The following is a 17,338-nucleotide window of genomic DNA, read 5'->3' as shown; positions in this document are numbered from 1 at the left end:
AGTCGATCAAATTTGTTTGAATTGTGCGTGATAAAGATTTTATGTAACAGCATACTAGTTTTTTTTTGTGTTATTCCTTTGATTAGTATTGTTTATTGGAAAGACCGAAGACAAATATACGGAAACTTGTGACCGCCTCATGTTGTTGTGTTATACCTTAAAATTGCAAAATAGAATTAGTGTCATCTTCAAATGGAATGTATATAACATCAAAATTTTGTCAATTTGTACAAGGAGATCAGAAAAAAATGATATACTCTGGCTGATTTAACTGCCCTGTTCAAGCTTTCTTGAATTTGTTAAAATTATAATAATGTTTGCGTAATGTTTGTCGCAATAAAAAATGCATAGAAATAATCCCATTATTTTAAATATTCCGAATAAATCATGTGGATATGAAACCATTTGTTAGGCTTTAACGATCATATTTTGATAATTCCTTGCCTGTTAACAAGGAATACCAGTTCAATTTTATCGTCTTAAAGGGGCAAGATCAAAATTCAATGTCTGACAAAAAAATAAATTCACGTTGTTTTTATCATCAATCCCTCCTTCCCCTCAATAATAAATATGATGAATATCAAGAACTAATACTGTACTTATCACTTAATAATTTATATATTTCTTCTGTTTATTAAAAGAAAGAAACATTTTAATTTACCAATTTGGCATGGGATCTTAAATTACAATATGTAATTTTTGCGTTATTATCAATGTGGTAGAATTAAAAAAACTTTTGGAGCTCTTTATTCTACGGAAGCCACAATAAAAGGTGAAGGTCAGCATTAGTAAAAACAGTTGACATGTGATCTTTTTTGGGTATAGAATGAAAGTTTAATATCTAAAGTTTACAATATGATAAGCATTACTTAAGGTGTATTTCAAGCATAAATTTTGCCAAGAAATGTGTATTGTATGTTGAGACAGGATTTTTGATATTTTCACTCATGAAAATATAAAAAAAATTCCTGTCCCACTCGTGAAATAAATTCCATATCAACTATAAAACATTGAATATCCTCTATTTATTACCCCCCCCCCCCAAAAAAAAAAAAATCATCAATCTCTTTTTGAAATAAAAATTATATGCTTGTAAAGTATACATAATAATTATTGTGATGAGGAAAATAATTAACGACATTGCTTCAATGTTGTATTAATAATATAAATGTACATATGTAGTATTAGGCCTATTCGTTGATCAATCCTAAGTAAAAAGATTATAAAAGTGAACTGGCTTTGTAAACTCTGTAAACTTTTTTTTGTTTTGTAAACTCTGGTTTGGCGTTCTGACACTATGTGGTAAACATATAGGATCCGCCAAATAGACGTGAATCTCAAATAGGTCTCCGTGAATCTCCACAACTTGGACCCCCCCCAACCCCCCAACCCCCCGCAAAAAATATAAACAAAAAAATGAATCATGACAGAATATTAGATAAAATGTCAATATCAGCAGATCAGATTTAACGTCTTATTACTTAAAAGGATGTAATATCATTTTTGCTTCACCATTCCTCATTATCGTGGACAATATGCATAAGCTAAGTCACAAAGTTCAAGGGGGGGGGGGGTTAAACCAAGTAAAATATTTGACAAGTAAAAAGAAAAAAAATAGATTTGATATTCCAACTACGAGTATTCGCCATTATTTTCGGGAGATATTTACTCAGGTAAAAAAAAATATGGAGGAAGGGGCACAAAGATACTCTTGACCGCCCCCTTTTCAAAAGTGGTGGTGTGGACATTAGCCCCTCTATTACTACGCCTATGATCTAACTGCCGTTTTCAAAACATTTCTGAATCTCAGAAGTAACATATGTATAACACTGTAATCTATATATGTTGCATAAACGATATGTTGCACTTATATTGTCTCTGATATTTAATTTTAGCGGTATAGAAATTGATATATGAAAGTGTATAAGTCGTCCAAAACATATCGAAATAGTGTCATTCATCAGAAATAGTTGTCATAAATAAATTGCCAAAGTTTGAAGCAAGTATGTTTGGCAATATTATTTTAAGAAAAATATCGCGTCCTAATGCAACAATTTGAGGAGGAGTTCACGAAAATGTGTAAATGTGTTCGCCTTAGAGTTGCTATGATTATTGACAGCGAGATAGTTCAAGATTTAATCATAAGTAAACCCCAGAGCAAATTAAATTTTCAACCATTTATCAATTGCTCAAGTTAAATTTGACTGATAATTAATTGGCATTTAAAACTGCAGCCATTTTTATTCCTACATTGCTATTAAGTCTCAAAATAACAAGAAAACTGTCTCGTTATAACGAGTTAGTTATCTCGTTATAACGAGATTATTATCTCGTTATAACGAGATAACTAACTCGTTATAACGAGATAACTAACTCGTTATTTTAGGAATGACTCTAATTCTTGGCCAAATTATTCGAGTATAACCTGGTTTGGGTCAGTTTACGCTTTATAATCCGCGAAGCGGATTATAAAACAGCGTAAACTGACCCAAACCAGGTTATACTCGAATAATTTGGCCAAGAATTAGAGTCATTCCTTATAATTTAATTTTAAAATCATTAAATAACTATGGGTTTAAAATTTCGTTACTTTTTATTAGTTCAAATTTGCCGCTCAATAATACAACCATAGTAACGGAAGTAACGGAAGTGATGGGAATCGAGGGGAGGTAAAAACTGATACATAGGCATAGCAGCCATGTTGTTTGGTTACATGTGGTAAGATCGAATTATTGTTTGAAATTAAAGGTACATTTATTAAATCTGGAATTTTCCATGAATCCCGAGGACTGGAAATGAGAGGATTGTATGGATACAGGTGATTCAGCTGGTTGTCAGGGGGGTGTGTCCCCATACCAAACCAGGTTATACAGAAATAATTTGTGTTCCTTTTTGGATATTAACCAATCAGAGGCTAGTATACAAACGAAATTAAATTATAACGAGATAACTAACTCGTTATAACGAGATACTAACTCGTTATAACGAGATAACTATCTCGTTATAACGAGTTAATTATTTTTTTATCTTGTCAAAAATGAGGCTATCCGGCTTTCGTAATTTAATATCTGAAGCTGTGACTTAATTTCTTACAGCTGTCCAGTACGGAAGCGCAAAGGTCTCTACACTTGTTGTGTTACATTTTCATATATAGTCTTACTTTTTATTGTCTTATCAACATATAATGTTTTATAACTTCTTACTTTTACTTATATGTTGTATTATATCTGGATATTTTTAAATAATTTAAAGCGTCTTTTCTGTTTGATGGATTTTATTGCTAAAAGTTATATCGATCTATCAAAATATTGATTTGAAAAATATTGACATAAGAATGAGATTGAATCATATCGATATATCAGTTTATACATGGAGCAATAAAGTCCAGCTATGACATCTATATCAAAAAATCAAAGAAAGAATATTGAGAAAATAATATATATATATATATATATATATATATATTTCCGGCGCTAATTAAAACAGTCCAAGTGTTGTCTTTGTCACATACATGGGAATTAAGTCCATCTCTATAAGAAAATACTAGTAAATTGAACCAGGATTGAGAAAAAGGACAAATGAACATGAAAACCGACAAAACTTTTAAGAAATTATATAGTTTTTAGTAATCTACTGGTAACTATAGTTAATAATACAATATACTGGTGTATGTCAATGCATTTAATACTAAATGCATAGCAATAAGGTGGCAAGTAGAATAAGTTGGTAGGTTTTTTAATATTGGGGTCAAGAGATCAGTAAACAAAGTAGTTTTATGTTTTACGGTGCTGTGAACTCCATATAAAAAGTTAAATTTATTCTCCATAAAGAAAAGTGTATGGGAAAAGAAGATCAACAAAGTAACGATAAAATAATGATAGAAAAAGACTGTAATGCACAAAGAACAGGAAACAGGAAAATTCAATAACAAAGCCTAAATATAGAAGAAAAAATTGATGCTCAAGCCATAAATTGATGCTCAAGTCAAAGAGTAATACCGGCATTTCTTTTTCCTGCTCGGACGAATATACAAAAAAAAAAAAAAAAAAAAAAAAAAAAAAAAAAAAAAAAAAAAAAAAACGATGTTTGATATACATGTATTTAAAATTCTGCAAAGTAGGCAAAATTTAACACTGGTTTACATTTACCTTGAAACATAAATAACGCAACATCTGTAAATTAATAAATTAATTTTAGCAACAAATGGTCGTAGTACTCAAACTTTTGAAGTGTCATTCGAATAAAAAAGGATTGTAAATAATTTGAATAGATTAAGTTAATGCCCGAGCATATAAATAAGCAGGATAGAAGACTGCATTTCATTGGAAGTTCCTGGAATAGAAAGGTAATTATAAACTATAGAGTTTTGACAGATGTATTTTTAAAATATATATTAAAGATAATAATGATAATTCTGTATTATTAAAGCAATAGTTATAACTCCTTTAGAATTGATTATTTGATATTTATTTGGTTTGCGTTAGAGAAACAACATCATTTTGTCTTTTTTGCAGGTGTAATTGCATTTTAAGAATGAAGCTATCACTTGTACTTCTAGTGCTTGTGATCACGTGCTGCCTGTTAGAGGAGTCGTCTGGTGCCTGGAGACGAATACGTCGGTGGCGAATCAGGATCAGGGTAAGATGTATCGTCAATATTGTTTGTATATGGCGTGTAAAATAAAGTGCGTAAAATCTTGTCTGCTTTGAGCCCCACTGTAGAAGATCTTGCAAAAAGTTGTGTGGTAGAAGAGAAATATATAGAGGATATTCAATATTTTGTAGTTGGATATGGAATTTATTTCACGAGTGGGACAGGATTTTTGTTATTTTCACGGGTGCTTCGCACTCGTGAAAATATAAAAAATCCTGTCTCACGAGTGAAATAAATTCTATATCCAACTACAACACATTGAATTTTATGTTTATTACATTTTCTTTGATTTTTCCCTTTGCCTCTCTCTTTTCTTAACACAGTGTCATAGGCTGTGGCGTCATAGTTGTAGCAGTTAAGAAGTCATAGCTTGGCAGTTAGATTGAAAACATTGAAACATAGATTTTAGCAACATATTTGGGAAGAAATTGGCAGTTTTAATCTCTGTCAAGATGGTTTAGTTTCTATCTCAATCTTGTTACAGGGCAGAAATTATATTTTACTTACTTTGATATCCTTTCACACTGTGACAGAATATCACTTTGGTATCCTTTCACACTGTGAGAGAATATCACTTTTATTCAAAGAATAAATCACATTATTTCACTGTTGAAAATGTAATAAGGTAGATCAAAACAATGTTAAGTCTAGATTTTTTTCTTTAATATGGTTTAATATTTTACGCCTATCATAAACTAATCATGACGCATCTGCATTTTTTATAGAGGCCTGCTGTCCGCACTCTGTCTTGTGACTTTACCGTTTGGGACAAAAATAACGATGGTCGTGTGGATTTTGAGGAATTCTCTGCTCTTGCTCATTCAGTTGTAGCGTCGAAAGATATGGAATCGGCTTTCCAAGCTACAGACACAGACAGTAAGCAAAGAACCTATGATGCATTCTTCTCTTTTTAATACTATATTAAGGCAATATACTCACTTTGAAATAGTATACAACAATCAACATTTAAATGCAAAATAACATATTTTGATTCTAAGAAAATCAATTACAGGTAGCCAGGACATTTCGAAGTCTGAACTTCACAAAGCAGCTTTTATGTTCGGTAAATGTTAATATTGCTGAGAACAAATAAAAGAATTGACAGCAGTTAATTTGAGATATTCTAGACTGATTTGTTTTGGGTAATTATTTTTCATAATTTTTATCTCTGATTTGCCCTTGAAAAATCATTTTTTTCTAGTGTGAATGAATTTTAATTTCTCCTTGAGAACTTTATGTGAAGTTACAATGAAGTTACTGATGTTTTAGAAAAGTATGTACTATTCTTTTTTAAAGATTATCTAGTTTTATGAAATTCATTCCATCAAAGAGAAAAATATTTTAGAAATGAAAATTTATTTACATGCTGGAAGAACAAGGTACTTAGGACATTTTTTTGGCCTTGTGATTTTCTGAAAAATCAAAACCGCTTAGTTTTAGTTGACAATACATGTACATTAATTTTCACTTGGATCCTTGGTGACTGTATATCCATTAAAATGACGTAATTTTCTCACAAGTTCATATATTTTGACGTCATGAATTGCGTCTTTATTCTCAATTCCTAAAAATTTCTTCAAAAATGGTTAAATGTTTAGAGCGTTTTCAATATTTTACGTAGAGCACAACTAATCTAAAATGTGCAGTTATATAATGAAGGATCTGTTTCTGAAGATTATAGAAATAATTTATTTTTTGGATCGAGGGGTGGATTCATATTTTAATTGTTAGCTGAAGATACTCAAATACTCCCTTCTTCTGCAAAATTGAAGAACACTGCAGTTTCACAAATCCCAATTTTCTAATATCAGGACGCTCAGCGGAAATTGTATTTAGGAAATGAAAGCACTTAGACTCCTCTTTAAATTGATATTTGAAATGGAACACTGGGTCTTGGTCAGGTAATTGGTATTTTGGCAGGGTCATATTATGCTTTAGGTGAACCTACTCTTTGATCGGCGTACAAATCTTCTTACGGACGAAAGTAAGACAAAACAAATTATAAAGAACAAATAACATCACTGCATGTAATAAAAATGTCAGAAAAAACTCTCCTAAACTTGAAAGACTCATATCCGATCAGAACTGTGAAGATATTTGACTTTATAGCAAATATTATTTGAATCTTTGTTTAGAAACCATTAAGCCAAATTAGATAACATTTTCCCGTACATGAAAATATAACAACATAACAATAATAGTTAGTCGTTAACGCGCTCCATGAAATATGCCGGTATGAAACGTTGTAGTTCATATCCTCTTCAAAAATTGAATCCATTTCTTGAACGAATCTGATATGAACAAGACCTCATATGAAAATAGTATATGACATATTTCCATTCTACTACTGGTAATGCAGCTTATTCTCGCAGTTCCTTTTCAACTGAAGATATTCTTCAAAAGCAGTTGTAAATTTTTAAAATTTTAATATTTCCAACAACAAAATTGAATTTATTTTGCTGGATCCCGAAACTTTATAAAAATTCTGACAAATGAAGATACATAGCGTAATCAAGCAAATGTTCTACCGTCTATCTTTACTCCTCACAAACATAAGTAGTACAGGAGAAACTTCAGAAGTGTGATACAACATACTTACATGTAGTATTTGAAAGGTGACGTTAATCAAATGTGGGTGCTAAAAATCCATAAAGAGTTTTTTTTTCATAAACAACCAAAAACATTTAACTTCCTCAGTTTATACAAATATTTGGCATGAAAAATTAAAAAGAGCATTAGATATTTTAGATAACTGCTTCTTCAGTAAATTGATCAACAATCTGTTGAAAGGCGTCAGTCCGCATTAGACTCAATGATACTGTAAACTAACTATTATTCGCGTCATCTTTTATTCGCGAATCGTCAGTTTGAAATCAATCCGCGACAATTAATTTTTGCGACTGAAGAAACATTCTTTACAAATACAAAGCTAAATAATTGGTTTGCGGCGATTAATATTCGGGGAGGTTGACGATTGAAAAGTTAAAGTCATCACGTTTATCATAAATCATATCATAGATATATTGAATAATTTTATCAATAATTTTATCAATCAGCTTTTTTCTATTCATATATTGATTCGATTATCATATTAAACGTAAGATAAGAAAAAAAACACACGGAGTCTGACACGTCTCTTTCACATTTGAATATTTTACTAGACACTACTTATTTGCGGCGAATATTAATCGCCGCAAACCAATTATTTAGCTTTGTATTTGTAGACACTGATGGAAATTAACTATGAAACTCTGATAAACAGGATGAGTCTAATTTATCTATCGCCAGATTCCCTTATTTTTGTAATGTTTAAGTCTCCCACTCGAGTCGATATACAAGAGCATGTTCTGCGTACAATCAGTTTCTAAGCCATGACAGCCTTCTAGCATTTGTGTTAATGATACAAGGGTATCAACAATCTAGTTATAAGCAACATGCAAACTTTTAACATTGTTTACAAATAAAACCTGTCACTGAGTCGAATATTGACTGATGTTTTTTCATGAAATATGAAGATAACAAATAGTAATCAAGCTCAAAAGTCCGTTGAAACTAGATATTAGAAGCAGAACAAACATGGGCCTCTAAAAACATCAGGCTTCGGGGCCACCAACGCTGAGATTTTCTCAAATCTGAGATTTCTCAGAAAATTTGAGTTTTTCTCACCGAACTGTGCCACCAATGAAATATTTTCTCAAACTCAGACTTATTTCTTGAGTTTTTTCTTAAATCTGAGATTTTTCTCAAATCTGAGATTTCTCTGAAACGTGTGTGCCACCAACGTTTTTTCCGACTCAGCTGAGAAAAAAATCTGAGATTTCTCAGAAAATCTTGAGATTGGTACATAGTAGTCTCAAATAAAATCTCACAGAATTATTTTATGGTAAAATGTTTGCAAATATTATGACAGTGCACAGGTTAATCCATGAATATTTACATTTCCAATGTCTTTGTCCGAGATAAAATTACAAATTGTAAAAATACTTTATTTCTACATAAATCTACTGGTTCATCGATAGGCGCGGTTAAAAAAAAATCACGTGCGGGGCGGGGCTATTAGCACGGGAATTTGCAGAATCAGGAGCATGTAAATATAAGGAATAACTGTCAGATTTTTTGGATTCATGACGATGATCAATCGATTGGCTTGCGTGATAATTTTATGCATAAACGCCTTCGGCGTTTATGCAAATTATCACGCAAGCCACTCGATTGATCACATCATGAATCCAAAAAATTAGACAGTTATTCCTTAAATACATGAAATTAACGTGCAAACACAGAGAGCATGTTTATTTCTTCCAAAACAAGATCATACGTTTTTAAGATAGGGGAGGAGGGGCTTGCGCACATGTAAAAAATGTCATAATATTGTCCACGCATTGAAACAAAAAAAAAATAATAATAAGGAATAAAAGCAATATTCTTGTGACACGTTTACATAACATGTATATCTTCATTCATGCAAGAATTATTTTCATTTATTAATTAAATTCATATTTTAGTGTGCTATGTATGGTCAGGCAAATTTATCAAATCACATTATATATACATGTATATCAGAAAAGAAAATATGATTAGATAATATTAAATCTTCACGGCCTCTTCTTTGTTCTTTCTCCGGTAGTTATTTTTTACTTGTACAATATACGTATATACCTATTTGTGTAAATTATACGCAAATATTAAAAGAACATTGTCCAAAATTTTGTGTAAAATATTGCTATGCTTTCAAAATAATTTATAAATCACCATTTATTAATCACTGATGATAGCAATCTGTCTAATCTGGATCTTCACTAAATCTATAAAATTCCTAATTGAGAATAGGTATCCCGGAATTCTTTCCAGTGTTGGGGGGGGGGGGGTCCACCCAAGTCAAAAAAAAAAAAATCCAAACCAGAAATTTCTTGACAAGCAAAACTGCTTTCCCAAAAGTATCAAACCCCGAAAATTTCTTGAAAAGAAAAAAAATCCGTTTCACAAACGTGAAAAACCTATTTCGTTGTGGTAGTGGTGGGGTCCACGTTTTCAAGGGAGGGGGGGGGGGTCCAAAATCAATTTTTATTTGATTCAGTATATACTTTCAATAACTTTGCATGCAAATTCCGGGGTGGGGGTGGGGGGGGGCGACCACCTCCCCCCTCTAGATTCGCGTATGGGCATCTGCTTTATACACACTATGCATCGCACACAAAAATCCCTGACCGTTTATATTATTTGAAAGAATAAACCAGACTTTTTTTAATACGACCAGTTACATTTTGAGATTAGACAAGTATGGTCCTAAGTTTCAAATAGTACATGATTACGCCGTGAAACTTTTCTGAAGAATATTTATTATGTGTAAATAACACATCACATTTTCCACGATCCCGTGATAAAATGTCACAGGAAAAATATTCTTCTTTTCAGATATAATATATATAATAATAATTAATTTCAGATATAATAACAAAGAATAAAGTGAGCAATATTCGTTGTTACACTGGTTACCTAAATCAATCTAACAATCACTTATCAAGTGACGATTAACTGATTATAATTCCTATGAAAAGTTTCACGGCGTAATCATGTACAGCGGTTTTACCGCTGCGAAATGATGATTTTAATACTGCAAACTCGGCATTAACAATGATAAAGAAAACACCGAGTAATTTTTTTTCTACCTGATTAAGGACACACGCAACGTACCTTACCTACTGATAATTTTTCGAGATATTCTTAATTTAAGATTATAGTGCCACCAAATGTTCGTAGACAAAAAATCAGCACGCATTACCAGGGATTCTGAAAAGATATCAATTGATGAAAATTCTTGTATAATTCAAAGAAAAATATACAAAAATTACTAAACATACATTCTAGATGTTTTGTTTATCCAAACTTGTTTTAGAAGAAGTGTACAATAGCATATATAGACATTAAAATGTAGCACACAGTTCCTTTAAGTATTGGAACTATTCAACTCCAAGGAAAAAGACAGTAAAGTTCAAACTACGTTGCGTATGTCCTTAAATCCTTATTTTCTCACATGATAATTTTCTTGAGTGTTCCGTAAAATTCGTGCATAAGTTGCGACAGAAAAAATGTCCAAGGCGAGTAACATAATTACAATTCAATTCAATATATACATGTATGCTTGGTTTTACTTGAACCCAAATCAAATTGTTTAATGTGATTATTTCTGACTTTGTACAAAACAAAATAAAAGAAAAAAAATTGTGTAATCGGCCTGTAAATATATAGTCTTGATCCGCCTATCTACTCTTTGTAATCTTTCGACACGTAACGTCACAATGGCGGAAGTGACGCCTCGGTGTATATTTTTGTGTGTTTATGTAGACAGACGAACCAAGACTATAAAGTTTGGATATGTTTTGTGTTATTCTTCTGTATACGGATTATCTTACGGGGACTCGGTGAATATTTATTGTCGCAAAGATCGTAATGGAATCCTTTCAGTTGAGTGACTCGAAACAGCAAATAGACGTAGGAAGTGGGGGATGTGTATTTTCGCGATTAAACACCAAAATATTGCATTAACAACTGACTAAAAGGTAAATTCAATCATTAATTCAACAAATTTGTGCATTATCAGAAAAAAAGGTCGCATATAACAACGAGAATAAGTCTAAGATTTTTCTCAAATCTCTGCTTACGTGAGACGAATCTCAGAAATGTTGGTGGCACGGTGTTTTAGGAATATCTCAGGTAAGGCAGAAATCTAAGATTTGAGGTTGAGATTTGAGCTGAGATTTTTATATGTTGGTGGCCCCGAAGCCAGGAGTGCTCGCTCCGGGATCGGAAGCTCGTGTGTTTGAATCACGGCCGCGACTGACCTAAGTTGATAAAGAATAAGTAGCATCTGTTCTTTCGCAAAGCACTCGGCACTTTGAAGTAAAAGTTGCTGCTCTTTCGGATGAGACCTTAAAAACCAAGGCCCCATGTAACGGCGGGCGTTGGCAGATAAAGATCCCTCACTGCCCTGAGTGCCGAGTTTAAAAGGTCTAAATTTGAAGCCCTTCACTGGTATATTGTAACGTCTTTATATGAGTGAAAAATCCTCGAACGGGACGTAAAACAACATTCAATCAATCAATCAATCTAAAAACATCAGAGGCGGGATCAGCTGCCATGGATGAGTAAGCATCTCCTGTCGACCGGCTATGAAAAACGTTAGTCAACATTCGACTCAAAGCTAAATTATATTTGTACGCCGAATTTGAATTGCAAATTAAATAATTGGTATTCTAACTAAAAATGTTTAGAGTTTTTATCAGCTTCCAACAGTAACAATTATCAAAAAGAAATGGTTGAATTTAATTCGAAGAGTCGGCTTTATGAAAAATATCAATAAAAATGTAACACGTGAGAACTATCTTCTCCCAAGTTTTATTAGCGTGATTCAGCGAAAGTTTCTCAAGATGTTTCACCAGGACCTCTTTCTTATCTGTCCTTTATAAATCCACAGTGATCGATCTCGCGTTGTATGCAACAGCACATTGTCCTCAGCTGACAGATCTATCCTACCTTCACTGCGAAAGCGTTCCATTAAATTATCTCGATATCCAGCATTAGAAACCCGAGCATCTTTTAATATAAACTTTGGAGTACTGTGTGTAGAATCAGTGTGCAGCAAGATTGTAAAGTATGCAATGATATCGTAGATCGTCAAAACACCATAAATTTTTGGGTAAAAAGCTGAATAAGGAATTTAAACTTTACGTCTTAAGTCATACGTTGAGTCATTAGGAATATGTAAATATTATAATTGTACAATAATTAGTATTGATTGACATAAATCAATGAAAAGAGGTTATAACGATAAATAATAATTTTCTTGTTTGTAAGCTAAAGCAAGTTAAGTATTTACTGAACCACACTATTCCTCCCATCCTGTTTCATTTCTTGTTAATAGTTTCGTTTAACCTTTTGATTTGAAAAAGATAACACTGAAAATTTTTCTTGCTTTTCTTCTTTTTAGCTATTCATAAAAATATGCTAGGTAATTGTGAAGATAATGTAATGATCTAATTCAAAACCTAATTCGAAAAATATGAAATAAGACCAAATTGACAGCAGGGTAAACATGGATCTTTAGAAATACCAGAAGTAGGATCATATGCCATAGACGAGTATGTATCCTCTGTCGACCGGTCACACCCACCGTGAGCTCTTTATCTTAATCGGTAAACAGAGTAACGTGTAGACAAATCAGCATGAAAACAAAGGCTGAACAATTCCCATGTAAAACGTCAGTCAACATTTTACTTAACGACAATCTGTGTTTTATTAGATCGTTCATTTAGGTTTTCAAGGACTATGTGTATGTTTCCATAGGTCGCGAATGTGTATCCAATGAATTTCCATGAGTGTCGAGTGTTTGCATTCATTCTCTTTGAATGCAGTTCGGTCGGATCTGCTCCTGCAGTCCCATTCCCTGTGTTTTTGGTTCTAACGTGTGATGAACTGATGCCATGGTTTTGGCAACCCAAAATGACGTGGTTTTTCGATTCTGTGATTCTGTTCCATTTGGAGCTGTGTTTTGACTAGTTTTATTCTATTTCCATGTTTTTTCAGCTCTTCCACAATTACATGTAGGCATAGTGATTGTGCGTTCTTCAATAGATGCATGAACTGTTCTTGTCATTTTCATCGCGATTTGCCTTTTTATATGTATTTGTATGAAATATTTTAGAACCGATCATACTACCAGTTTTTAGGCAATCCATAGTACAAATTAGATAAATAATCGTATTTTCACAATTTAGCCTTTGTGTCTTCCTCTTTGATCTCACCAACAAACTCTACAAATTCGTAGAGAAGTTGAAGGGGGAGGGGTATTAAAGAGGCAACAACTTCTCAATAGATAATAGGTGTTCACTCAGATGTTTATTTAGGTGGGAAAATAAAGTAATCATAACACTCACGAAAGTATCAAATAATTCAAAATTACGATTCACCCAACAGAGAATCTAGGCGTGCAATACACGATTCCAACCTTTAAGCACCGTTTGAATCCAATCAGCAATTTATATTTTAAAAATCACATATCATGCATATCTCGTGTTTACGCGTCGATCGGAAGAACTAAAACAATAATTCTATGTATTATATGCTTCTTGTTGTATCTTTCCCTCTATGTGACAAGAATGGTATATAATTGGTTAAACGACGAGATTACGTGCAGCTCTCCAACACTGCATTAACATGAAATATGGAGATAACGAACAGTATTCAAGCTCAAAGTCCATTAAAACAATACAAATCGAGAGCAGAGCAAACAGGTACCTCAGAATCTAGAGGAGGGATCAGGTGCCATAGAGGAGAGAGCATCCCCTGCGACCGGTCAAACCCGCCGTGTGCTCCTGGTCATGATCGGAAAAAACGGAAAAATCCGTAGATAGTGTGTAAATAATGGCCTAACAATTAAAATGAAAAACGTCAGTCAGCATATGACTTAATGATAGATTGTATTTGCTGACAAGGTCATTGCATCGACCATAAAACTTATGAAATGATGACTTAAACGAGACTGTTGGCATTCTTGTTTCATCAACTTCTTTGTCAATAGCTTTCCTCGTTTAAGAAATTGTTCATACGTAGAGCAAGGTAAGTAGATTTACGAGTTCCATTTTTATTGAAAAAGCAGCTGTCGATGATGTCAAAAAGCCTGGACTTTAATTTCTTATGGGGAATGGTAGTATACAGAGTTGAAAAGTCGAAAGTTTTTATGTTATTCATTTTGGTAAAATTTTGTGATTTCAAATTTTCCAAAAGTTTCTTGGAATTCTTAAATATCCACATCTGATTTACACCACTTCTCGAATATATTGTTGCACAATACCCCTGAAGTTTCTCCATCACTGTTGTTAATATTTAAGTGAGAAGTAAAGAAAGAGGCTTGGTAGAACATTCACTGGAACCCGCTATGTATCTTTGTAAGGATTTTTATGAAGTTTCGGAATCCAATATAAATATCATTTACAATCAGCTAAAGTGTTTGGTCTTAGTCGTAAGTTCTTGTATAAAACAGGCCCAAGTCCTGTCAATCAGACAACAGCATGTAAGGTTTGTCAAAAACATTATGTTGGGGAAACGAGAGATCTCTGCAGAAGAATCAATTATCACCGTTCGACCATTAAGACCTAGAAAATCAACCAACCAGTTGGGGAACATTTCAACCTCGAGTGTCACAAATGGGAGGACCTGACAGTTGTGGTTATTTACTATAAGCAAAGACGGACAGTCGCTCAGAGAAAAAGCAAGGAAAAGTCCTGGATGCAGAAACTGAAGTAATTCCTCCCTAATGGTATCAACAAACCAAATGACTTCACCAGGATTAACGTCGGATCTAATTCTTGATTTTTCACAAACAAGACTATTCTCTCCAAATAGTTTAAACTTTACAGTTAATCCTCATTATCCATGTTTTAATACCTCAAATACTTGTATTTGTTGCTGACAGTATTGTTTATAATTCCAGTTATCCTATCAACAGTTCTAAATATATTTCAACATTTATGAGTTCTACAGAAACCCGTTGAGGCCAGTTAAGAGAAAGAAATATTTTTATTGCATTTAAACGCAATACAAAAATATTTCTTTCTCTGCATTGGGCTCAATGGGCTTCCATAGAAAGACATATAGAAGGGAAAATTTTTATTATGATTTTGGAACTCTCAACTGGCCTCAGTGGGCTTCTCTATCCTTCAAAATGTTTCTTGAGTTAATAAAAAAGCTTGCAAAATATTTACGTGCTACCAGCGTTCATCAGTCGAATTTATTTCAGTAAATGCATAGCAAGTAACGATACCCGGTCCGAGGTCAAAGCAGCAGTGGAATATAGTTAATTATAATCATATAGCCAAAACCGAAACTCAGATCACTTTCTATTGCAAAAAAGATATTAAAATTAGTTGGAAATCAAATTAGAGTTATCCATCTTTTTATGCATTCAGGCTTTGAATCTCACCGTAGCAAGCCCTAAATAATTTCAAAGAGTCGTATAATGTTTCCCTTAGACGGATACTACTTCTGAATTTAAATTCAGAATCTTTGAATGCTTAATTGTATGTTTAACTGCAAGTTTAATTGTAATTATCTAAAGCAAACTACAAGTGTGCAGTATTTAGTTTCAATTTTATTTTATCATAGAAAAATTTGTACTACAGTCAAAACGTAGGTAAAATAGATATCGGGCATGAAACTGGATTCCGGAAAGTACATCCATATAGACTACTTATTAATTTGATACACATCAGTCTTTAGCTTATAGAATTTTCGAATATTTGAGCTACAATTCTTTGCTGCTTTGTTATAAAAATTGTTAAGGTCAGACGTATGGCATGTCAAACGTTGCAATATTCGATCTTTTCCATTTGTATTGTATAACTTTCCATTTGTATTGTATAATTTTTATTTGTATAGTATAATTTTTCATTTGTATTGTATAATTTTTCATTTGTATTGTATAATTTTCCATTTGGATTTTATAATTTTTATTTGTATTCTATAATTTTCCATTTGGATTTTATAATTTTCCATTTGGATTGTATAATGTTTATTTGTATTCTATATTTTCCATTTGTGTTGTAAAAAAAATCATTTGTATTGTATAATTTTTCATTTGTATTCTATATTTTCCATTTGCATTGTATAATTTCTTAATTGTATTGTATAATTTCTTATTTGTATGCGATAATTTTTCATTTGTATTGTATCCGAGGATTGTTTATTTATTTCGTTACGAAGGATGTCATTGGTCATAAAATTTAGTCTGTATAATGGTCTCAGGTGCCCATCACAAACTTAGTCTGGTACCCTTCCCACAATTCCGATCGCGCACTCTCTACAAACACAAACTCGGCTCCTCTATTTGCGGTGCATGCTAAGGGACGACCATTTGATTCTCGGGGGGTGTTGAATCCGATTATTTATTTTCATTCTCTCGCAGGAGAGAATATTTATTTCCAATATGACCAGAGACAAGGAGAAAAACAAAAAGAAGAAAATCCACCCAAACCCGAAAACTCAGTTTTTTGGGGGCGGGGGTAGTTACCACCACTCAAGGTCAATTTATTTATTTTCTCAGTCAGCATTCCTAAGGACAGATTATTTATTTGCCATCTACCAGCGCTCCCTTTTTAGAATCCAATGACCGTCTAACATGCACGCAAATACATATGCCGCCGAAATATGGCTGAAATATTGCCGACTCGGCGTTAAACAATAATCAATCAATCAAGCAAGCAAATACATATGAGCCCAGTTTGCTTTGAGCATCCGGAACATCTTCAACCCGATACAGACTGAAACTTGACCAATGAAATCCTTCGTAACGAAACAAATAAACAGTCCGCGGATACAATACAAATGAAAAATTATCAAATACAAATAAGAAATTTTACAATACAAATAAGAAATTATACAATGCAAATGAGAAATTATACAATACAAATAAAAATTATACAATACAAATGAAAATTACACAATACAAATAGAAAATTATAGAATACAAATAAAAATTATACAATACAAATGAAAAATTATACAATACAAATAGAAAATTATACAATACAAATAAAAATTATACAATGCAAATGCAAAAGATCGAATATTGCAACGTTTGACATGCCATACAGACGTCACATTCGTCAGTAATACATGTATAATCCCCCCC

The 17,338-nt window shown here is 32.6% G+C and overlaps 1 protein-coding gene across 1 annotated transcript; it reads left to right on the top strand.

The window, feature by feature from the left end:
* The first annotated feature begins 4,518 nt into the window (after nt 1-4,518).
* LOC133172023 (uncharacterized) lies at nt 4,519-5,781 on the top strand. The gene is made up of 3 exons (XM_061306827.1): nt 4,519-4,638; nt 5,379-5,529; nt 5,666-5,781. Exons 1-3 carry the CDS (start codon nt 4,534-4,536, stop codon nt 5,725-5,727), a joined length of 318 nt encoding a protein of 105 aa, XP_061162811.1. The 5' UTR covers nt 4,519-4,533; the 3' UTR covers nt 5,728-5,781.
* The last annotated feature ends 11,557 nt before the right edge of the window (nt 5,782-17,338 follow it).

The sequence above is a fragment of the Saccostrea echinata genome, unplaced genomic scaffold (genome assembly GCF_033153115.1).
Source record: "Saccostrea echinata isolate AGI-Se365-2 ecotype Australia unplaced genomic scaffold, CSIRO_AGI_Sech_v1 ptg000054l, whole genome shotgun sequence".
NCBI lineage: Eukaryota > Metazoa > Mollusca > Bivalvia > Ostreida > Ostreidae > Saccostrea > Saccostrea echinata.
Note: the sequence above shows the minus strand (reverse complement) of the source record. Positions and strands in the feature narration are given on the sequence as shown.